Source organism: Tiliqua scincoides, chromosome 1 (genome assembly GCF_035046505.1).
Source record: "Tiliqua scincoides isolate rTilSci1 chromosome 1, rTilSci1.hap2, whole genome shotgun sequence".
NCBI lineage: Eukaryota > Metazoa > Chordata > Lepidosauria > Squamata > Scincidae > Tiliqua > Tiliqua scincoides.
The window spans coordinates 295,203,171-295,227,901 of NC_089821.1; the positions used below are offsets into that span (position 1 = coordinate 295,203,171).

Sequence of the window (24,731 nt, forward strand, 5' to 3'; positions counted from 1 at the left end):
CTGGAAACTGGAAAGGGCACCAAGGGAAAAAAGGAGGATGTGCTGCTGTGCCAACCCTTGGTAAGCCTACCCGGAAGACTTACTGGGATGCAGTGAGGAGGAAGAGGAACAGCAGCAACAAACCATCCTCTTCGGGCACAAATCCTCCTGCTGCTTCTTCTCAGTATCTGGTAAGGCAGTCATGTGTTCAGGGCCCAATGGGGAGTCTTACTAGGAAGCAGAGAGGAGCTGGTACTAGCAACGGACGAGAATCCTCCTTCCCACCACCCCCTAACTATAGTGGCAGCAGTAAAGCAGGCCTGTTGCCTGTCCATTCCTGGACATCATGGAGGTGGTAGCTGGTGCACATGCACACATACTTAGAATGTAAGAAAAGCCCTGCTGGATCAGGCCAAAGGTCCATTTAGTCCTGCTGTGTCGTATCCTATCCTCCATTTCAGGCTGCAAAGCCCAACACAGAGGCTCTCAAGTCTGTGCTGGCAAAATAGCTGGTGCAGGCTTGAGAGGCCCTATTGTGGGGTCTGGGGCTTTCCCTGGGGCAAAGGACAAAAGTTCCTCTCCCCCCCCCCCAGAAGACCACCAGCGGCGCTGCTGGATACAACAGTAGACTTTTTGGCATCGCTGCACCCATCTGCCTCTGGGGATAGGACTGGACTGCCATCCCACTGGATGCAATGGGGCTTACTTTTGAATAGACCAGCATAGGACTGAACTCAGTCATCCTCCTTGAGCATATCCACATGTTAAAAAGCACTGGTCCCAAGACAGCTTCTGGAGAGACCCCATTTCTTATTTCCCTCCGCTGTGAAAATTGCCCATTTCTCCCTTTACTCTTTTCTTCCTGTTCTTTAACCATTTTCTCAAGCTATAGAAAGATCTGTCCTCTTATCCTGTGACTGCTTACAGCCTCACTGAAAGTTCCTGAGTAAGCAGTTCAAATATATGCCACCTGAACTGCCTAGATCCACATGCAGGTGACACTGTTAAAAAAAGTTAGGGCACAATCCTAACCCCTTAAGTCAGTGCTTTCCAGCACTGGCATAGCGGTACCAATGGGACATGTGCTGCCACTCAGTTGGGTGTCGCTCACAGAGGCCTCCTCTAAGTAAGGGAATTTTTATTCCCTTACCTTGGAGCTTCATTGCCCTTATGTCAGTGCTGGAAAGCACCGACATCCTTATGGATGTCCTAACCCCTTGGTTAGGATTGCGCCCTTAGTGAGGCAAGACTTAACTTTACAAAAACCATGCTGACTCACCTTCAGCAAGGCCCATTCTTCTGTATGCTTAATAATTTTATCTTTAATTATGCTTTCCCCCTGTTTACTTGGAAAAGACATTAAGCTTCCCTGTAATTTCCCAGATTCCATGGGATACTTTGGTCAAAATAACAGCAATTTCACATTTGAGCTCTTTAAATGGGGTGGATGACATCCAGGCCCAATGATTTGTTGATTCTTAATTTGTCAACACAGGACAGAACCTTATCCCTTGTCACACCTGTTTGACTCAGTTCTGCAGACTGTCTCCCTGGGAAGGTCAGTTCAATCCCAGGTATCTGTCTGCATTACCTACATCTTTTGTAGTAAAGACAGATGCAAAGAATTCATTCAGCTTCTCTGCAATCCCCACATCCTCTTCAAGCTTTCCCTCTTATTATCTCATTATCTGACAGTTCAACTGCCTCCCCTGCAGGCTTCCTGCTTCTGATGTATTTAAAGCTGTTTTTATTGTTTGCGTTAATGTTTTTTAGCCATTCTTTCCCCCCTTCCTTAGCTTGCATTTCTTTTGTCAGAGTTTGTGCTCCTTTTCTGTTCTCCTTATTTGGGCAAGAATCTGCTTTTCTGGAGGAAGGCTTTCCAAGTTTCCCTGCCTCCTTTTGGAGCACTCCACTCCTCAGCCATGCTGGCATCCTCCTAGACTGCTGGTGTCTTGGACCCTCCAAACTGTCTGTTTCACCCCCTCTTTTGAAGTCATGCTTCTAAAGCATTGGGGGAGCACCCACTGTGGGACCCTCACAGGGCTTTTGACTCAGGACCCCTCAAATGCTGGAGATGACACCGACTGAGGGCCCAATTCTATCCAATTTTCCAAGGCTGGTGCAGCCATGTCAATGGGACGTGTGCTGCATCCTTTGGTGGGGAGGCAGTCACAGATGCCTCCTCAATGTTAGGGAACATTTCTTCCCTTACCTCCAGGCTGCAATGCAGCTGCACCGGTGCTGGAAAGTTGGATAGGATTGGGCCCTGAGGTGTCACCCAACACTGAGGGGATGTAAAGAAAAGGGCAGGTATTGTCTGCCTTTTCAACCCGGAGTCTTTCCTCTCCAAGGAGCCCTATAAAAAACTACTGGTTAAGGGCCCAATCCTATCCAATTTTCCAGTGCCGTTTTAAAAACCCTTTCTTCCCCTCCTGGGGATTGCATTGCTGCATTTACTCCTCCCTCACAACTACTTACATGGTTCCCAACTTCCCTGTAGAAGTTTGGGAACCACTTACATCTTGAATTGTGCCCAGAAGCAAGCTGATAGCCAATGGAGTTCTTTAGGCACTGGACATATAGACTATGACTCAATTAGCAGCCTAGGTGAATGATACACAACCCCTGTGGAAGGCTCTGTTCCTTAGGTTCATCCCACAGTGCTGCTGTAACATTTAAAGGCCCACAACCAGTAGCACTTAGAGAGTACCTTACAGTATTTAGAGTATTACAGTATTTAGAAAGGTCAAGCATCCTGACATGATCACGGACACTGAAACTCATTGAAATCAATGGGCTTAAGGACAGCTAGCCCTTTATTGAATTAATACCTTTGCCTCTGGAGGATAAAGTTAATGATAATAATAATATTGCAAGTCTGAAGTGTGCTTGTATTCCCCACCTGCCAAAAAGTATTAGTAAGTCCCCACCTGCCAAAAAGGATTAGTCTGCTTCAAGCTGGGAATAGCAGTTGACTTTGTAGAAGCACTATGTGGATGTCCTAGCTATGCTTCTAACAAGGTTTATTTGTTTGTTACATATATATCCTCCTACATAATGAAAGTCGAGGTAGTATGCATGAAATTCTCAAGGATCTCCCATCCAGGCACCGACTAGCCCCAGAATTGTTTAGCTGCAGCAAAGTTGCTGAATCATGTACTTTCAAACCATTCTCTGGGTTTGTAGTTTGTAGCAGTGGTTCCCAAACTGTGAGCTGTGGCTCGACAGGGAGCCACGGAAACCACCGTGGAGAGGTATGGAATCCTCATGAAAAACCCACTGCCCTGTACAATGTATAGGATTGTAGTCTTAATGGGAAGCTGCGGCCAGTGGCCCAATAGGTCAAGAAAGCCGGTAGTTAAAAATGTTTGGGAAGCACTGCTGTATAGTGTCCATTGTTGGAAGGTGGGTAAATACCACTGGGGGGGGGCAGTCTATTGTCCATGAGGCAGATGACTAAGAAGCTACCTATCTCTGGTCTTTCCTCTTGTTCTCTATGACCTGTGGAGATGTGTCCCTATCTTGCTTCCTTTCTCTCTCTCTCTCCCTCCAATTTTCCAACATGCAAGAGCTCCCTGCATGAGCTCTGCCAGTTGCATTGAGTCCACCATGCCATGAGGCCTCACGCACACGCACAATGGGACTAGCTCTAGGATTCCCTGTTCCAAAGTCTAGGGCCTGTACCACTAATAGAGAAATACATGCATTTAAACCATAAGTAAAGTGTTTTTCTTTGAAACATTTTTACTGACTCTGCTCCTGCTTTACTGGTAATAGCTAACTAGAGGGGTTGATGGGGAACAATCAGAAAAAGCATCTCCCCCACCCCCCACATGACTGCTTAATTTACACCCACAACCCTCTTTTTCCAATGTCCATGACGTCTCTTTCTCCTCTCCAATGACTCACTTCAGTGCATGTTTTCATCATAGATGGCTCACTATCTGCTATTAGCAATTTCTGTGTGTTCTACAGCAGGGGTGTCCAAAGTTTTTGGCAGGAGGGCCACATCATCTCTCTGACACTGTGTCAGGGGCCGGGGTGGTGGTGGAAAGAATTAATTTACATTTAAAATTTGAATAAATTTACATACGTTTACATAAATTAATATACTAGAGGTGGAACTTATAGGAATGAATGAAGGTCTTGCAACAGCTCAAGGCCTATAAAAAGCCTTGCACAAAGCAAGGCTGGCCTTTCCTTTGCTACTGCTACTGCATCACAGATGTGAAACAGCAAGCAGTAGAGGGAGCCCTCATCCCACAGCTAACGCGAGAGGTCAAACAGTGGCCCTTACGCTGAGAACAGTTGCGTTGGGCCAATGTGGGCCCAGCAAGTTTCCAGAGGGCCAGAGGCTCATTGGAGACTGGGGTGTCCCTGAGGGCCGCATTGGGAGTCCTCAAGGGCCGCAAGTGGTCCCAGGGCTGGGGTTTGGGCACCCCTGTTCTACGGTATTTAACTTCTGTAACTGACAAGAGTGTTTCAGACTGGAATATGGCTGTTAGTCAGCAAGTTTAATCCAGACTGGATGCTTAGTTCAGGTACTCGAAGCAAGTTTTGTGCACCAGATTCTCTCTTTCAGCGACTCCGTAAGGTACATTGTTTAGTCACAGACAGCTTCCCAGAATGTTCTGCACATCAAGGATTTTCTGCATAGCTCAAGCAGTCACTGGGGACTGGTAGCATTACTGAAAGTGGAAATCACACAAGAATATGATTTCAGGTTATGCTTACAAAGTTTGCCTTCTTTAAACCTTTTCTTCAAGGCCTATAAACCTGATGTAGCATTGTGGGTCGTCACTACCATTAATTGATTAGGTGGCCGTAGGCAAACTGCCCTCTCCCAATTTCAACCGTCCCATTGGTAATATGTGGATAACAACACTGTCTACTCTATAGGGTTGCTGTCAGGATTGCAAGAAAATGATGTATGTGGAAGCTATGGACTCACTGAAGTGCAATGCGCAGTGCAGGCCTCTATATGTTTACTCGGCAGTACATTCTACACTGTGCTGAATGGAACTTATACCCAAGAGAGTGGGCATACAATGACAGCTTTGAACACTAAGTACCATCAAGCAAGTCTCAAAGATCATTGCATCAGCGCTCTGTCATTTTATTTGGCATTGTGCAAACATTCTTGGAAGAAAATATGGCATCAATAAAATTGTTTCAGATTGGCAATAATCAAAGCAAATCCAGTTGACAAATGCCCTCGTGTTTGTTTTTTTTTTGGTCAGTTATGGTTTCCAACCAGCATAGGGTTACACATATTTATGCCCATTTATTTTAGTGGTCTTAAACCATTTCTGCCCAATGTTGCGTATATGCAACAGGGATCAAATGTGTAGACCTGTGAGCCGGGCAAAAATGGGTTGTTTAATTGAGGATGCAACAAGATAATAGGGGTGCTACCCTATACATATTGGGAAGTAAGTCCCATTGAACTCAGTGGGAGTAAGGCTTGCACAGGATTGTGTTGAAGGAGACCTGTGATCAGAGCAATTCTAATCAGGAAAATGGTGCATGGGGAAATGGTTAATTTCTCCCCCCCCCACTCCATGGTTTCAATCCACTCCTGCTGCTGATCACTTTTTTTAAAAAGGAACTACCTGATCACATGCTTCCTGCAAAATTTTTACTTTGATCCTGTCTTTCTTTGTGGCCATCATGTAGAAAACCTGTATGACTTTTAATACCTTGCATTGAGCTAAAGGATTCTTTTTTTTCCCCCTTCTCTTCCTCAACACAAAATCCAGTTGCTTCCAAGATCCGGTACTTGCAAGAATACCATAACCGTGTTCTTCACAACATTTACCCTGTACCCTCGGGAACTGACATTGCAAACACTCTGAAATATTTTTCTCAGACATTGTTAAGGTAAGCTTTAAATTATGCTCTCAAAGAAAAAAAATTGATAAAATGATGTATATGAATAGCTTATTGAAAAAGAGAACTGTGTTCTGCCAGGAGGGTCAACACTCAATGAAATATAAAATCTGGAATTAATTCTAACTTCAGTCACTGTTACCTGGCTGGGCTTACACATGCAGCAGAATTCGGTGGTTGAATGCCCAAGTGGTCAAATGAACTGAACTGTTTCAGACTACACGTGAGGCACAAGCCTTTTCAACTTTTCCCAGCCTAAACTACTAGTCAATAGAAAGCTAGCACAACAGAGGAAAGGTTCTAACCTAGTGCTTACTGTGCTGGTTTTCTGTTTGCAGTGGCTTAATCTGGACAGCTTTCAGAACTGTCATCACTCACCTGTGGTGTGAAGTGGTCAGTCCACTTTATCACTTAGTTCTGCTGCAGGCATAGACCAGGCCTTAGTTTGATTACCTGAGCTGCTGAGTGATGAGTGGCCATTTATAAAACAAATTTGGCTGGTTGTGCTTGCCCTGAAAATCAGTTAAGAAAAATTTGTTAAGGTTTTAGCTGAAACCACCTGTGCGCCATACTCAAGATTACCTACTGTAAGGCCAACTCAGAATGTCCAACTTAGAATCAAGACTATCCAAATATCTGGTTGGTCTTCAGATCTGATTTTCTGTTGGATCCATTATGCCAATAGAGAATAAGAAATAGTTCTGATAACATAGGAGCAGTCTCTTTGAATTTATGAATTTTGAGGGGCAAAGCTAAAATTTGGACTCCATCTCTGGTCTATTCTAGTCAGGATTTGATTTTGACCCATTTGTAGTATAATATGCAAATAAATAAGCAGTGTTTGATTTCTGAAGATCTATCAGTAAGACTGTCAAGTAAGTATTTGGCTATGAGCACCAAATAACTCTAACCAGCAGATTAGAAGACAATCTAATCTGACAATCTCAAGCACCTATTAATGCAAGAGCAAGTCAGGAAATGCAATGCCTAAATGAGGTCTACAAATAGATATCTAAGCATGTACTATGCTTGTGAAGATAATTTTAGTATAGTACCATTGAGTCTTTCTGAATATGAAGATGAATTGATACAGTATCTTCAGTTGAGGAAGAATCTACTGTCTCAATTGATAATTATCAGGAAATGGAGAGTAGGTGATCAATGAGGGTTGCCAACCAACCAGCAAAACATAACCTTTGAAAGCAGCTTGAAAGAAAGGCTAATTCTTTAGCAATTTAACTCCCCAAGCTAAGAGAAGAACTTCTTCCCCTAGTTCCTTCAGTAAAGCCACACCCAACATTTTCTTAAAACCTCTAAGGAAGGAGAATCCACAGTCTTCCCAGAGACCATTTCACCAAATTCATGCAGTTACCCCTAATTAGGATAACTAGATACAAAGGGGAATAGAGTGCCTATACCTTTAAGAGGTATAGAAGAGGGAAATATAGAAGAGGGAAATTTGGCAGGTGCAGCTCTTTAAACCCTTCCATGTTGAGTGGCACCTGTCAAGATTCCCTCTTCTATGCAATGGTTCCACTGTGTTACCCCTACCCCTAATGTGTAACTAAACCCATAATTTAAACCCATTGCAGTTGTGCATCTGCTCTCCAGAAATGGTTTGATCAACATGATCCCAACATTGCCTCAGAAAAGGTACACTAACTAGAAGTAAATTAGTTTTGTGGAAGTGCAGGCACTAAGTAATACATAAAAATAGCTCCTTTCTCATATTATATTGGTGGAATGCCAGTAAGGCTCTTTCCCAAACTGCCAAGGTTATGTGGGAAGCTTTGAGCTATATGGGAAGAGGTACCACTATGGCTTCTTCCTACTCCAGAATCACCATCCATAATCTGAGGGACTCATGTGTCTGAAGCATCCCACATTACCCCAGCAGCGTGTAAAGGAAATGCTCTTTAGGAGCTCCTATTCCCCCAGCATAATATGAAAAAGGGGGTATCATGTATTTTGATACCTTGTGTTGATGTGCCATTGCTGCTGATAAGCTAGAAATGAGCCTAAATCAAAATCCTGGTTCTCATCATTATCTAGAGATGGAGGTCATGCTCCAGACCTGTACTCAACATTATCTGAAATGAACTAACAGAAATCCTGAATCTGAACATCCTGGAAATTAAGGAGGGTTATGAAACACAGGCTGCAATCCTAATCACACTTTCCTCAGAGTAAGCCCTATTGAACAAAATAGGACTTACTTCTGAGTAGACCTGGTTAGGATTGTGCCCTCAGTGGCTAAGCTCCAGGTCTAGAGTGCAAAAGCAGCCCATTGATGTTGATTCCATATAAGTCCCATTCAGGTGAATAAAGGTAGTACAGCAACCCTACATTGCCATGTTAGTCTAAAGCAGGGGTGTCCAAAGTTTTTGGCTGGAGGGTCACATCATCTCTCTGACACTGTGTCAGGGGCCAGGGGGGAAAAGAATTAATTTACATTTAAAATTTGAATAAATTTGCATAAGTTTACATAAATGAATATATAAAGATGAACTTATATGAATAAATGAAGGTTTTGCAATAGCTCAAGGCCTATAAAAGGCCTTGCACAAAGCAAGGCTGGCCTTTCCTTTGCTGCCTCTGCTGCATCACAGACATGAAACAGCAAGCAGTGGAGGGAGCCCTCATCCCACAGCTCACGCGAGTGGTCAAACAGTTGCCCTCATGCTGAGAGCAGTTGTGTCAGGCCAGTGCGGACTCCAACAAATCTCCAGAGGGTCAGAGGTTCATTGGAGACTGGGGGCTCCCTGAGGGCCGCATTGAGAAACCTCGAGGGCCGCATGCGGCCCCAGGGCTGGGGTTTGGGCACCCCTGGTCTAAAGTGAAGTTGCCAGTGTGTGGGGTTTGGCCCTTCATTTGCAATGAGAACTTGTGCAGGAGATGTGCTCTCTGGACTGCATTTGTACCTAAACCTGGATCTAGACTGGAATGGTTTTCACTCTTACTGAACAGAGACTCCATTAATTTTGGGCAATTTGAATTCTTAACCTTTTCATGGACCTATTCCAAGACTGAAACAGGATAGATTGATGTACAGGAACCTTCAGCCCTACAAACTAAATTGTTCTTACTGGTAACTCAAATGGGCATGACTTCAATTAGCTCCAGATGGTCCACGGCCTGTTGAAATGATATTTCTGAACCATTTGCTGATCTTTCTCTTTCTTCCCTATGCCCTTATTCAACTGTTAGTGCTTCCACATCATCAGCATGGTAACCCCTAGAGATGTGCAGCACAATCCTATGCATATTTACTAGGAAGTGCCCCACTGAGTTTCATGTGGTTTACTCCCTAGTAGGTATACTTAGGATTGAATCCTAGGCAAGGGCTAAGAGAATAGTGATGTTCTGCCTCATTGAAAAGATCATCACTAACGTACAAAATTGGCTCAGACTATCAAACAGCATGATCTTATGTATGTTTACTTGGAAGTAAGTACCCATGAATTTCTGGAGCCTTACTTCCAAATCAGTGTGCACAGGATTGCAGCCTTAGACATTCTAGAGTTGATTAACTTATTTTTTTTAAAAGGCCTGGATTCTCTTTGAAGTTAAGACATTGATAGTAAAATTATTGTGCAGGCACAGTGACACGTTGAATCACAGGATTGGTTAGATGGAGCCCACCCAACTAGTTCTCAAATAATTGAATGGAAATTTGAAACATATTAACACATGGGGGGATGCACTTTTTAGAGTTATAAAAGTAGCTTGATTTGGTTGGCATTTATATTTACACCTCAATTGGCTTCCTGTTAGTCACATCAGGGTTGAAAATGACGCTATGGTTTGCAGACATCTTGAGGGTGTCACAAATTTGGGGATGGGAATTGGGCTGAAGTGGCTTTAGTTGGGGAGAAAATGTAAAGACTTTGCATTTATTTTTTGACAAACAAAACATCACATAAAAATCACCATAAACAGCGCATAACACATTGATTCATTGAGCTCCTCCTTAAGTTGATCTTTGGGCAAAAGCATTTCTTTGCATTAAGCATGAATTTAATTTTCATGCATTGCTCATTTCCAGCTTTCTACCCTTAACTTGAAAAATAATCACAAACATAACCTGTGCCCCAGAATGACTTTATTTTCTTCCTAGAGAAAATGAGATATGTCTTGCTTAGCTGCTGCTCAGGATATAAGCCAGGCTCCAAAGAGTTCTCTAAATGTTTCTTCATGTGCAGTGGAGTTACCCAGTGATTTTTTTCAATGCACTGCATCAATCAAGGGTACTGGAACTTCTGGAGATGCCTTTCAGGTGAGGCAGGGAACTGTGATAGGAAGATGGAGCTCATATAGAGCTCCTCATAATCAGTGGTCTTCATGGTGATCAGATATGGCAGATAGAAGAGGAAATTCTGGCAGGTGCAACTTGTCAAGGGGCTGAATTGATTCAGTTTAAGGCACAAGTATCATTAAAGGTACAGGAGTCCTGTCCTTTTTCCATTTTGTCACCCTTGTGGTGATTGCAGAGGCTTTTTAAATGGGCATGCATCTAGATGGGAAGCCAGACTCCATACTGTCTTCCCTTGAGGCTGTACTTGCAGAGACGAGCACTGGGAGAGTATTGGCAATGCACAATAAGTTTGTATACAGCAGTGGTTCCCAACCTTTAGCAGCCTGCGGACCACTGAGGCAAACACTGGAATTGTCATGGACCACATGGAACCCCCTCCATCCCCACCACACATAAAAAAATACAATTCAATTTGGTAGTCCATGAGGGAGTGCTTGGTGAGACACTGGAAATGTCAGCGGTAGGGGGTCCATTCTGTGCACTCTCTGGTGGTCCATGGGGAAGCATCTCACCAAATGACCACTCCTCCACAGACTACCAGAAAGGGTGGAGAATGGACCTTCATACAGGTGGCACTTCAGCAAGCGCTGGACCACCAGCGGGGGCAGATAATTGACTACCAACAGCCACAGCTTCAGACACTTCAGTGGTCTGTGGGGGAGCACTCAGTTGGTGAGACACTGAAAGTGATCAGAGGTTATCATCTTTTTTCCCTGAGACCTTGTGAACCATTTCTTAGGGTCTCAAGGACCACAGGTTGGGAAGCACTGCTTTAGAGATTTTGATAATGAGTTTATTGCTCTTGCTCAGGGGTCTTGAAACTTTTCGACCCCAGGGCCGCATCATATATCTTAACATAGTTTTGAGGGCCAGATGTGGCCCCCAGGCCAGGGTTTCGAGACCCTTTCTCTTCCTGGAAAGCAGACTAGGTGATAAATGGAACATTACATGCTGGGATGTGTAGTCCTGTGGGCTTTAGTGCCCTATTGAAAAGGACGAGGCCCACAAATCGGCCTTGAGTACCCCACACTTTCTGAAAGCATCAGCTGATTGACATTATACACTGCTGAGGGATGTAATGAAGATGAATAGCAAAGGAAGCTGAAAAGGGAAGAGGGGAGTCAATCAAATAAAAAAGTCAATCAGTACTCTGAACACCTACAATCACAGTCCTGATTTTTGTAGGACCGTAATTGTACACTAACAATTACAGTACTGATTTAGATGAGCATCGTTAGGATTTCTTAGATGTTATCATGGGAATTGCTACTGTTTGATTGAGCAGAATTGAAAGAAACTAAAAAGGAGTTAGAAACTTATAGAAGGCACAATAAACCAAGCAGTCGGCATTTCAAAATTTTTTTGTGTGGAATAATGGATGCAGACCCCCTGGGCACTACTGCTTGCAGCTTCTGTTCCACTGAGAGATTCACTGTGTTGACAGCACCCATTAGGAAAACAACATGAGCAGCACTAATAAGTACTGCCTATACCATCTCTGCTTAGATCTAGGGGTACTATATACAAAGTGGGACAAAGTACCTATGCCTTTAACCATTGCATAGAAGAGGAAATTTTGGCAGGTGCAGCTCAACCTGGAAGGATTTAAAAAGCTGCATCTGCCAAAATTTCCTCTTCTATACAATGGTTAAAGTTATGTCTCCCTTTGAATCTGGCAACCCTACTTAGATCTGCAATTGCTAATTGGGGCACAGTAGTGAACCTTGTCCTGCAACTGTTTAATTCAGTCTGCAATTTTCCCAACATCAACAGCCCCCCTGAATGTCTCTGGGCACATTCCTATAAGTTGTTGTGCTTTTGCTTATTCATTTGCAATGCAGATCACAACATGGTATATGTAAAGAGAACAGATTTTAAATGTTATGTTGATGTGGGCCAATATTCTTCCTAATGAAGTAAATAGGATGCTAATTCCTGCCTTTGGTAGAAGAGTATCAGGAGAAAAGAACAGAGTTGGATTAGAAGTTCAAACTCCATGCAAAACACACACAGAGAAAAATGGGTATATGGTTTGATGCAATGTCAATATATTTCTATAGCCAACTCTCTAGAAAATAATTGTGTGATAAATTAGGAAAAAAGTTATGAACCCAATCCCACCAAAATGTGTTTTCTTTTGATAAAAGTGGAGTTATGCACCTTCTTAAGGATGCAATCTTATGCAGACTTACCTGGGAGTAAGCCTCACTGAATACAGTGGGACTTCTAAGTAAATGTGTGTAGGTCTTTGCTGCACTTTCCCCATTGAAATCAATGGGCCCTGAAAGCACTTAATTACAGCCCTATAATTTTGCTCCAGCAGTAATTTTTAAATCATTGCTTCAGAAAATTGGACTAACTTGCTTGTAAGGATATTCAGAAGGCATAGCAATCTGGTGTACATGTTGCCTTCCTTTTGACTCCCTCTAAACATTTTAATTATTTTAAATTATTTCTCCTTTAGTTTGTAGTGAGTTTGTTCACTAAATAACGTAAGTAGCTTTAGCAATGTGGAATAAGACCCGAACTGATATGCAGTGGTTATCCTGGGTAATGCTTGCTTAGCCCTTAGATTTCCAAAGTAACCACTTTACAAAGTGTTTGTATTCCTAAATTAAAATGTTACCTTCCCCTCCCCCCAATTAAAAAGCACACACAAACTACCATTCTCATTAGCTCACAAACATATGCTGCAGCCCATCCACTATATATTATTTTAAAGCTTTTCTAAACGTAGTTTAGCTAACATTTTAGAAATATTATATTATTTCTAAATCCATGTGCCTGTTAAAATCTCATTATCTCCGATGATACTGACGGAATGTCATGAAACAGTATCATGAAATACATACAGACATTATTTTGATGCAATAAACATGTGATTTTTAAGGCTCTCTTAACAAACGCACATGTTTATTCTTTGCTAAAACATGTTTCTGCAAGTGCCACACCTATTTTTTGCAAGTATTTTCTCCTTGGTTCCCAGTGATGATGTCCAAAATGCTTTCTCAAGATTGTTTTGAAAGAACAAAATTTCAGACATAATTTGATGCTGTTGTGGTCTTTTCTTCCCCTCCTTCCATAGCAAATTACTTCCAATTTTGATGAACTGTGAAACATGGGTGTGCCACTGAAACATGCATTTTTATATTTTTGCTCCTTATGAACCAGATAACACATGAGATGCAATGGAAATTTCCCCACAAGTAGCAATTTTGACTTGTATCTTTCCCAAGCATGGAAGTGAATGGTTGCTAGATTTTGCAAGATGAACTAGGATTGGTAGAGATTGCATCTCATGTGGGATGTATCTGGAGTTTTATTATTTGTTTTATAGTGTCATTTCAATGTAATGTGCTGTTCTTTGTGTCTTTGTTGTCTCTTTTTTTTCTTTGTCCCCCCAACAGCATTTTGTCCCGCACAGGGAAGAAGGAGAATCAAGATGCCTCCAATTTGACAGTGCCCATGACCATGTGTCTTTTTCCTGTGCCATTCCCACTCACCCCATCTCTAAGACCACAGGTCAGTTCCATCAACCCTACTGTTACTCGCTCCCTCCTTTACAGCGTCCTGCGAGATGCTCCCACTGAACGCGGCCAACAAAGTCGTGATGCTCAGTTATCAGACTACCCATCATTGGACTATCAAGGACTATACGTGACATTGGTGACTCTGCTGGATCTAGTTCCTTTGCTACAACATGGTCAACATGGTAAGTGAATTTATGATTGCTTACAGTCAATTCATTACTTGGGGCATTGTATCTATAGCAGCCTGCATGAATGTGAAAATTATCAGCCTACATTGGCATGGATCTAAAATTTGTGTCATGTGTAGATCCACTCCAATTGTAGGAATGTAGATGTTTATATAAACTATAGATTCATTTAAATAAAAATGAAAAACTTAAACATGACTTCAATTGACATGGATATAAATTTTGTGTATTCTGCAAATTTGGGTGATTCAGGTCACAATGTAAATATCCTATAAATTTATTTGAAAATATGTATGTCTGAATGCATATCTACAATTTTTTTGAAGTGTGTAGGAGTGAAACCCTATCAAATGTCTCCCAGATACAATCCACAACAGCTATACTCTGGTGTAAGGGCCTTCCCTGTCACCCCAGAGCACCTTCCTCATCCTCCCATTCTGCTGGGAAGCATTACCTTTTGAAGCTGGTTTACACATGCACAGATATCAACTGATTTTTCTGCACTTAGTGACTGGCTGCTGAATGTGTAAGGGTGCAATCCTAACCCACTTTCCAGCACTGACATAAGGGCAATGCAGCTCCTAGGTAAGGGAACAAACATTCCCTTATTTTGAGGAGGTTGGCACAGCTATGCCAGTGCTGGAAAGTTGGTTAGGATTTGGGCCTAAGAGTTACTGAGGGTGACATGATTGAAAATTTTCTCTGGGATACTTGTTTTACTAAGGCTTACATATGCAAGACATTGATTAGGTGATCAACCTGCCTGTTCTAGCCTTGCATTACAGGGGTGCACTCCAGGGTTATCCCATTTTATCCTCGCAGTATGTTAGGCTGAGAGATAGTGACTTGCTTGACACAGCCCAGTGTTTGACACAACCCTTCTGTCTGAGCTGGGATATGAACCCAGGGCCCAAAGTATAATCAATCCAAATACCTTTGACTGTCATTGCATGACACATGAAAAGGGAAAACAATTGAGTTTTAGATATGCCACTTTTGATAAATAAATGTCTGCGGCATGACACTGCAATGTGAATATCTAAACAGTGAGTAGCTGTTAGTTTTCTGTAAAAATATCAATAACTAAAATGTTTTAAATATAGTGAAATATCCTTTAATAGCTGTGTTGCACCAGTTCACTGTGCTCAAGAGTCACCTTGTTCCCCACGGAAATGTTGTACACTGTGGTTATACTTACCAAAATTTCAGGTCTATGATTTTATACTAAAGGCATCAATAGCTAGCAAAATCACAGTAATAATCAATAAAACTGCTAATATACTTCTGCATTCTGGCCACAATCCTTTGCACACTTACCTTGAAGTAGTGTTATTTAAATCAGTGGGATGTACTTCCAAGTAGATATGCCTAGGTATGTGCTTGGTAAGACAGCCTTTGGGATTGCCAGGATCACCATTTGTTCCTCTTTCAGAAACATAAAAAGGGTTCATAAAGAATGAATGGCGAATCAATTTTCCTGTAAAGTTTGAGTATTATTTACTCCAAGATAAACAATTGTGAGTCCTTCAGTTTTCTTTAGTTAGGTTAGCTACCCCATTAATATCAATGGGATATAGATGCTCTTCATTGAACTTTGGTTGAATTGTGTCTATCTGCAGTGCAAGCATTCAATTTTCCAGCAACAAATAGCATCTAAAATTTTGGACTGGCAACTGGCACTTGCTTGGGTTGCTGAAGAAGGCAGGAAGCTCATTCTCCTCTGCCCACATGAGTAGGACCAGGCTGCTACCACTTCTCACTCTTGTAATTCTTACTCTTTTCCTTTCTCAGCTCAGGGCCCAAACCTATCTAACTTCCCAACTCTGATGCAGCCAAGCCAATGCAGCATGCACTGCAATCCTGTAGAGGTGGTGGGACATCAGAGGTCTCCTCAAGGTGAGGGAACATTTTGTTCCCTTACCTCAGGGCTGTATCACAATGCAGCTGATGAAGCCTGGGCCCTCAGTTAGCTTCCTCCACTGCATCTTCAGTGCAGTTTGGCTTAAAGCACTGAGGTGGAGATGGACTGGGAGTAGTAGAAGGAGACACTTGCCCATCACCTCCCTCCCCACATTCCCCTCTTAACTTTTCCAAGCCCAGCTGGATCCCATCAGGAGCAGGTGCTAGAGATGACCCAGGCAGTGACAGTTGGGTGATGACAGCTTCTGGAGTGACTCTGGTCAGCTGGGAATAGGGTATAGTTCAGCCACAGACTGACTGAATAGTAGGGGCATTATCGTGAAAGCGTTTTTTGTAATATGCTGTGATTTCTGGTTCCCCTCACCTCCTCTTTCATTTCTATCCTCAGACAAGCAAAACAAAACCTCCCCCCAAATTCTTTGGCCATCACTAGTGTAGATGTAGTTTCTTTATTTACTCCATGTCTACTCTGTCTTTATACCTAGGCATTTAAAGTGGTTTACAGTTAATTATACTAAAGCAGAAAGAGCAGAATTACAAAAGGATAAAACAGGGCTGCACTCTTTAGATGCTGGCCTCAGCATCTCTTTCTCTGCCAACCCCTCAGGGCCTACAGGGAGATGTTGGGGGACTGTTCCAACAGAATTATCTCAGGCTAGTCTTTCCAACAGCTGATGCGATGAGCTCTTTGGCCTGCGCAGGGGACATCCACTAAAGTTTAGTATTGGGAGAGTTAGGGCAGACAAAAGACAATATTTATTTACTCAGCGTGTGGTTGGTCTGTGGAACTCCTTGCCACATGATGTGGTGATGGCATCAGACCTAGATGCATTTAAAAGAGGATTAGACAAATTTCTGGAGGAAAAATCCATCACAGGTTATAAGCCATTATGTGTATGTGCAACCTCCTGATTTTAGAAATGGGCTATGTCAGAATGACAGATGCAAGGGAGGCACCGGGATGCAGGTCTCTTGTTGACTTGTGTGTTCCCTGGGGCATTTGGTGGGCCACTGTGAGATACAGGAAGCTGGACTAGATGGGCCTATGGCTTGATCCAGCAGGGCTGTTGTTATGTTCTTATGGGCCTCTAATTTTCAGCTTTCCCGCTCAGGACATGGTTTTTTCTAGTAGCCCTTGGGAAGGTGGGGAAGGAACTTCCCCAACAGTTCTCTTAGTCCATTGCTATTCTCTTCCTATTCTCTTGAGTTCCTTGACCTGGGTTTGAAACTGCATCTACCTCACAAAAATATGAAACGTGAGATGAGCTGTTCGTGTTTTGATTGTAACCAAGCATTCATATTGCTTGTTTTTGTGCCTTTGACAGATCTTGGGCAGTCAATTTTTTACACAACCACGTGTTTGCTACCTTTTCTCAACGATGACATCTTGAGTACTTTGCCATATACAATGATCTCTACACTAGCCACGTTCCCACCATTTCTACATAAAGATATCATAGAGTATCTCAGCACTTCTTTCTTGCCCATGGCTATATGTAAGTAAATTCCCTGTTATGCATTTCCAAAAGAGAAGTGCAGGTTCTCCTGCTTTGTTGAGGTAATTAAAGGTTTTCCTTAATTAAGGGTATGTGTGCATAAATGCATAATGTTAATGAAAAAAACAACGAGAGATTTCTTGTTGTTCTTATCTACATAAGATACAAAGTCCAGATTTTATAGCTATAATATTTCCACAGAATACTTAACTGTGCTTTACTATACTAATGCTAAATTTTGCTGTTTAGTAATACAGTGGGGTTTCCCGAGGCCTTGGAATCTGTGGATTTTAGTATCCACAAATGCTGAACCCATGGCTGGAGGGGCTCAGAAGACCTTCCAGATGTGGCAGGAAGGCACTTGTGGTTTGCACCAGAGACTTCCAGTCACATGTGGAGGCCTTCTGAGGTGTGGGGAGGCTGCATATGGCCTCCCCGTGCATCAGAACACAATCAGATGCGGCCAGAAGGTCCTCTGAGGCCCAACCGTGGATTTAATTACCAGTGGAATTCGGTATCCATGGGGGGTCCTGGAATGGATTCCCCTTGGATCCCAAGGGCCCACTGTTCAAAATAATACTATGATGCTTAAGTAATAGAACACTAAACTTACAGCACAATTCTATATATGTTTACTCAGAAGTAAGTTCCATTAACCTCAATGGGATTTACTCCCAGGGAACTATGTATAAGATTGCTGCCTTATGACCCAATCCCACCTACTCTGCCTGTTTTGGCAGCACCTCTTCCGCTGACTACCGCCAAGCAGTAAGCGCCAGTTGTAAAAGGTGCTCTAACGGCACGCTGTTTAGTGCTTTGCTGGGGATGTTAGCGGTGAAGCTGGAGCCCTTCCTGTGCCAGCGGATCTGGAGCCATCTGCCACCAAAGTGGCAGGGGAGGTGGGAGAGGGTAGAATAGGGTCTGGGGAGGGTGAAATGACTCAGCAATGGGGTTGGGGGAGGGTGGAACGATGTGTCGAAGGGCAGGGTAGGGGTGGATCAGGTCTGGGAAGGGGGTGAGTCCAGTGGCAAGGGTGGTCACCGAATCCTAACCTCCTCCTTGTAAGGGAACAATTGTTTCCTTTCTCAGAGGAGACCTCTGCAACTGGCTCTGCACCCCTCCCTGCCCCTGGGATGCAGTGGTAGCCATTTTGGGTGGGGGGAAATATAGGATTGGGCTTTTAATGACTCACGCGTGCACGCAAGCAGTTACCACTCCTATCCATATTTAGATTGTGAATTCCTTGGGCCTATCCTTTGTTTTAAAATGTATTCTAACCTGTGAAGTGTTATGCATGTTAATGTCGTTGTACATTCTTTTTTTTATGTACAACAAGTATGCATTATTATTCATGAATGTAATAGTGAAGGAGAATGGTAAACACAGTTCATGCTCTGAATAGTCTGATAACTTAAGGCAAACTATCTGGTCTCTGATGATGTAGTTTAGGGGTGGGCAAACTTTCAATATTAGGGATTCTGAACCTTTAACAATTATGTAGAATTTCAGCAGGTGCTGCTTGTCACCTGTGAGATGACAAGCTGCACCTACTGAAATTCCCTCTTCTATACATTTATTAAAAGGTCCAGGATCCCTAAAGTTGAAATTTGCCCATCCCTGATGTAGTTGATGAATGTTCCAGAAATCTTCTTTGCTATGTAGGTATAGAGGTCCTTTGGAGATATTGTCTTGACTTTTTAGCATCTTCAAAGGATAGCATGAATACAAAGTTCTGCTGTCCTAACTACCCATGTTTATATCTTTCATTGGGACAAGAGGGGTCACCACTTTTTGAACCAGAGGTGGTCAACCTTTGAACTTTAGGGCTCCTGGATCTTTAACAATTATGTAGAAGAGGGAATTTCAGCAGGTGCCGCTTGTCTTCTCACAGGTGATGAGCTGCACCTGCTGAAATTCCCTCTACTACACAATTGTTAAGGGTCCAGGAGCCCTGAAGTTGAGAGGTTGGCTAAACTCTGGTCAAAGTAACACCATTTTAACATCAGCTCACTGACTCTGCCTCTGGTCTTAAATGAGTGTTAGCAAAAAGCTGTGTGCCACCCCTCACCCAGTGCCTTTGTTATAGCGGTAACGCAGCCTAAGGAGTCAGCTTACAATCCTTTTGCCTTCCTGCCTTCACTCAGTGCTTTTAGTCCCAGTTCCTTGGTTCTTGAAAACCAGACAGAGCCATGCTGCATTATCTTGCAAGAGCAGCAACCAACAGAGGGAGTAAAGGGAGAGCCAGAGTGAGGCAGAGATGGAAATTTACTGAATTTTTACCTGTTGAACATATCGCTTTGAACTGGGTATAAAAGGCTGGCTGCACCCAGCTGAATTTTGTTCAGGATCTTAGGCAGTTGGTCCCTGTACTGCTTTGCTTTGGTACCAGCAATACACAAGCTGTTTTCTGTTAAACCTTCCCTCGGTGTGTTCAACTGGGGGATCAGGCACGCCGGGCAACAAACTTCGCACTGTCTTTGTGGGTTCAAGGGCAACACTGCTTTGAACCCTTCTCTTGCCCCTGCAGTAGCCATGTTCAGAAGAGAAGTTTCATAACATTTCTTAATTTAGGGAGGCTCTGACTCAGATTCCATGAGAGCGTGGTGGTCATGTTATAAAATCCATTGTTATGAGGAACTGTTCTCAGATAGCAAGGTTTCCAAACAGGCAATTATGGCACTCTCCTATTTGGTTTCATCCCTAGATCTTTTAATAAAATCATTCAGGGCTTTCTGGTGAACAAGCTGACCATGATTTGTCTTAGGGGCACAGAGCTGGTTAGAGCAATGCATTTACTTTGATAAATGCAGGCTTCATAAGTCAGCCCAAGCTGACAGGCGCTTCCCTTACGGTCAGGGATGTATTGAGACCATTGTCCACTCTCTTCTTTACTGATCTTTCTACACTGAGATGTCAAAGACATCTGGACCCCATCTTGAGAACAAGAGGAGAATTTACTGATGTGGCAAAAATACTTTATCTTTAAACAGACTCTTCTACTGAAATAACTGTTGCGGTGGCCACCTTCCTGTATTGGTTTCCAAGCTGTGCAACTGAGAAGTTGAATTGCTTTCTGGCTGACCTAATGTATATAGTTTGCAGATTTGCTTGTTATATATGCCAATAAAAGATTCTGTAACAATAATAATAATAAATGCAGGCTGCAATCTCATACACACTTACCTTGGAGAAAGTCTCATTGAACACAATGCAGTTTGCTTCTGAGTAGATGTTTATAGGCTTGCACTAGCAATCTCCCAGCCTCTTCTAGTATTTTTAATAACCACTGTTACTCCCTTTGATAGGTTTTGATATGTATTGAGTTTGTACGTGTTGCTAGAGTTTACCTGTTAGTTGGACTGATCTGTTGACAATAATACTGTGCATTTTACTTGGGAAAATGAATAAGCATTACATTGACACTGTGAATTTCAAAATGCTGATATTGTTAGTATTTTAGGAGAGAGATTTCTTGCAACCACAAAAATATGTACATTGAACAGCTAAATGTAAAATTTGCCTCTGAGATCTTTGAATAATATACATTTTGAAGACGCATGTATTTCATTAATTTTGATGTGCTTGTTCACTGCTAGTGTATGGATCTTTCATTGTCTTGATTCAAAAACAAGCGTACCTATATTCCTGTGTCCAAAGTTGAGAAAAGTGAACTGAATGGACCTCTTCATGAGATTCTAATTACGTAGTATAAAATATAGTTGCTGCAAAATAGTTGCCTTCCCACTTGGAAGAGACTGGCAGTTTTTAGATCTCTTTTCATCACACTAAAAACATTTTTGAACCTCTCTTGAGAGATGTGTGCACATACGTAAATGTTAAGAATTGCCTTGTTGAATCAAATCATCTAGTTCAACACTGTCTTTCCAAAGGTGGTCAGCAAAATGTCTAGGGAAGCTTACATGGAGGGCTTCATGTCTAATGATGGAGGCTCCATTTGGCTTGTCATAGTTATCTATTGATAGATCTGTCTTGTGGGCTTTTGCTTCAATCACAAAGTTAATATCAAGAATGCTGCCACCAACACCTTATAAGACCACGGCCAAGTTTGTCCTTCTGCATAAATTATATTATTTTCCGTTGCCTTTATCACAATCTCTTTTGACTCCTACTGAATTTTGACTCCTACTCCTCTTTTGACTCTTACTGACTCCTACAGTTGTCAAGAAAAAGCGTGTGCAATATAGTGGCTCAAGTCATTTTGTAAAAACTTGGTTAAAAGTCTGTATAGCCACTGATGACTAGGCTAGAACGTTGCTTCAATTTCATTGCCTCTTGTGTTTTTTTCCTATGTGGGGGCAGTTGCTGCTTCTTCACAGCAAATTGCTGAGTGTATACCAGGGGTGTCAAACATAAGGCTTGCAGGCTGGATATAGCCAGAAGTTCTTTATCTGGCCCCTGTGATAATTGGGCTCTCCCAGCAGCACCACTGGCTCTCAACTGCTGAGCTGGTGGTGGTGCCCTGGCAAAAGAGGCACTGCTGAAAGGGAGATGCTGGGAGAGTCCAGTTATAATGAGGGTCACTTTTTCAGCAGTGCCGCTTCTGCCAAGGTGAGACTGAAGAAGACAAATAATAGTAAGGAATAAGCAGCAGACCAAGAAGGATAAGAAAGGGAGAAACTGCCAAGGTAATGGGAGTGCCCAACTCTTTTAATAGCTCTGTTTCTGCTGATGCATCACTTTGCAGAGCACCTCTCAGCTGCTGAGTTTTGAAATGATGCCTTGGCAGAAGTGCTGCTGAAAGGGCGGCCTGCGTGATAATTGGGATCTTCCATATCTTGGAAATTTGATCAAGGTTTGCATATTTTCTCTCTATCATTTGCAGGAATGAGTCCTTAAGTCAGGAAAACTTGCTTATTTCCAATCGCCTACTTCAGGGATGTCAAACATAAGGCCCAGGGGCCGGTTGTGGCCCCTGGAAGCTTTTTATCTGGCCCTCAGGCTCTCAGCTGCTGAGCAGTGCTGAGGTGTTACCACTGAAACAGCAGCCCACATGAAAATTGGGCTTTCCAGTATCTTGAAATATGATCAAATTTGCATATTTTCTCTTCTGTCATTTGCAGTTAATGAGAAAAAAGTGCTGATTTCTGGCCATCAGCTGCTTAATGATGTCACTTACTGCTTAATGACATCACTTCCAGCCCTCAGCAGGCGCCCTGAATGCTAACTTCGGCCCTCTGTATAAAATGAGTTTGATACCCCTAACCTACTTAATTGTGTCAATTCCTGCTTAATGATATCTGTTTTGGTCCTCAGCATGTGGGACATCAGTTTCAGCCCTTAGTGAATGAATGCTATTCGACCTGTCATATGAAATGAGTTTGACACTCCCGGTGTAAAATGTGGTTTGGTTATATTTACACTTCACTTTGCAGAAGACCTTTTACTGTTATATCTGTGAACATGATAAATCAATAACAAGGATGGGCAGCATGTAGAACAGAGTACAGAAAAGTGGAGAAGGCACATCAGTTAAGTTCTGATGCTTCTCTTGTCAACCAGCTATGACCTGCCTTGTTGCTTCAGGGCATCAGTAGGCAGATTGCACAGCATGCATCAGAGATACATATTTGGCTGCCATTCAGGACAGAATTGGCATTTTGCTTGACAGGGTTTGCCATGGTATGATGGCAAATGAAATGCAGAAAAATTTAGACTTCTGTAGTATTGAAGGGAGATAGCATGGGATGAGCTTCAGGAAGGTGCCATGCAATTCTGGTGTGTGTTGATCAAGGTTGCAATCCTGTACACAGTTTTCTGTGAGTAAGTCCTATTGAAGTCATTGGGGCTTACTTCTGAGTAGACATGCATAGGATTGTACTGTAAGAGTCTTCCAGGAGTGTAGTGCCAGTTTGGCTGCATGGTTATACATTCTATACAGTATTTGAACAAGTTTTTTATGCTGATAGTGGGAAAGCTTATATTGCAAGCTGCTAATTTTTGTTTGTTGTTTTTCAAGTGGGCTCCTCCAGAAGAGAAGGAGTACCTGCTCATGTTAATCTGTCTGCATCTTCAATGCTAATGATTGCAATGCAGTATACATCGAATCCTGGTATGTACCTGCATTTCTTTCTGTTTGTTCATCTGTCATAGGTGTTACTTCTGTTGCTCAAATTATTTATTTGGAGAATTATTTAAAGAGTACAGGTAGTCTTCCAGTGCATTCAGGTAGCTAAGCCTTCTCCAGTCTTAAACTTCCTTATTGGAGCAATCATCATTTGGGCTAGATGCAAAAACCAGCATCAGTAAGAATGAGTTCAAGAAAGATGGAAGCATCTTCAAATTCTGAAGGATTTATTTAGTGAATAGTGGGGAAAAGATACAAGAAAAACAGTTAACCAACCTTAACCAGAGTGTGTTAATGTACCTGCTTCATGGTAGATGGAAATGTACGTGGTATATTTTTTATACTGGAGAAATAGAAAAGACACCAATTCCCAGGGAAGAATTTTAGGGAAGCAGTGTTCTTTTATCCTGCTCCCTAGGCTACAATACAAGAAGGAGAAGGTCAGATAGAGGGAAGGGAAGCCTTGGAAACTTTGGCTTCACCCAACACACATAGGGTTGTTGCAACAGGTAGAGTGACAAATTTGCTCCAATATTTAAGGGGTTGTGGGAAGCTGCCCCCATGGAGCTCTGGGAGCTGGCAGCCCAATCACTAGAGACTTTGAAAGGATCCCAGAGACTTTTGTATTGGTTTATAAAACAGTGACCTGGTGGGTGAATAGGATCTAGGTGGGTGCCAGTGTGACCCATCTTGGCATACAATTAAAATTTTTCTAAGTGAGGAAAACCATAATGCGATTCAGGCATGCCCACTTATCTGCGGGGGTTCCATTCCAGAACCCCCTGTGGATTGCTGAAACTGCAGATATGGGTGAATGCCCATCCCCACAGTCTGGGGACTGCCCCCCCAGGAGAGCTCTGCTCCCCCCGCCTCCAGAGAGACTTCTGAGCCCAGCAGATGCCAAGGAGTTTCCCTGGCCTCTCAATGCCTTATAATGCATTAAAAACATCACTTCTGGTTTCACAAAGAAACCAGAAGTCGTGTGTTCTGAGTTCTGCAGCTCAGTCTGGCAGAGGCTGGGGATGTAAAATAAATAGCTTCCTTGATCTCTGTTGGGCTCAGAAGCTCCTTTGGAGGTGAGGGACGTGCTTGGGGAAGTGTACACTGTTGAGGCCTGGCCTGGCCTGGCCCCAATCCGCGGATAAGTGAATCGGTGAATACAGGATCCACGGGTATGGTCCCCCCCTGTACAAAGATTGTACAAATCCCTTGTGGATTGATCCAAAACGTCTCAGTGGAAACAGCCAAAATGTGGCACCAAAATGAAAATGCACGAGGCACATTTTTCAATGGATACAGGGACACAGGCCAGATACAGGGATAACAAAC

General features: G+C 42.8%; 1 protein-coding gene across 3 annotated transcripts in view; it reads left to right on the forward strand.

Moving 5' to 3' along the window:
- Positions 1–5,746: 5,746 nt before the first annotated feature.
- UNC79 (unc-79 homolog, NALCN channel complex subunit) overlaps positions 5,747–24,731 on the forward strand; it is a 149,043-nt gene continuing 130,058 nt past the window's right edge. For 2 of the 3 annotated variants that reach the window (XM_066612201.1, XM_066612202.1), the window contains exons 1-4: positions 5,747–5,859; positions 13,591–13,895; positions 17,147–17,317; positions 23,295–23,387. In XM_066612201.1, the coding sequence (XP_066468298.1) occupies positions 13,649–13,895; positions 17,147–17,317; positions 23,295–23,387 (511 nt within the window). In that variant the 5' untranslated portion in view covers positions 5,747–5,859; positions 13,591–13,648. Of the gene's footprint in view, positions 5,860–13,590; positions 13,896–17,146; positions 17,318–23,294; positions 23,388–24,731 lie in introns of those variants that run through there. The other variant, XM_066612203.1, reaches the window with a different exon arrangement.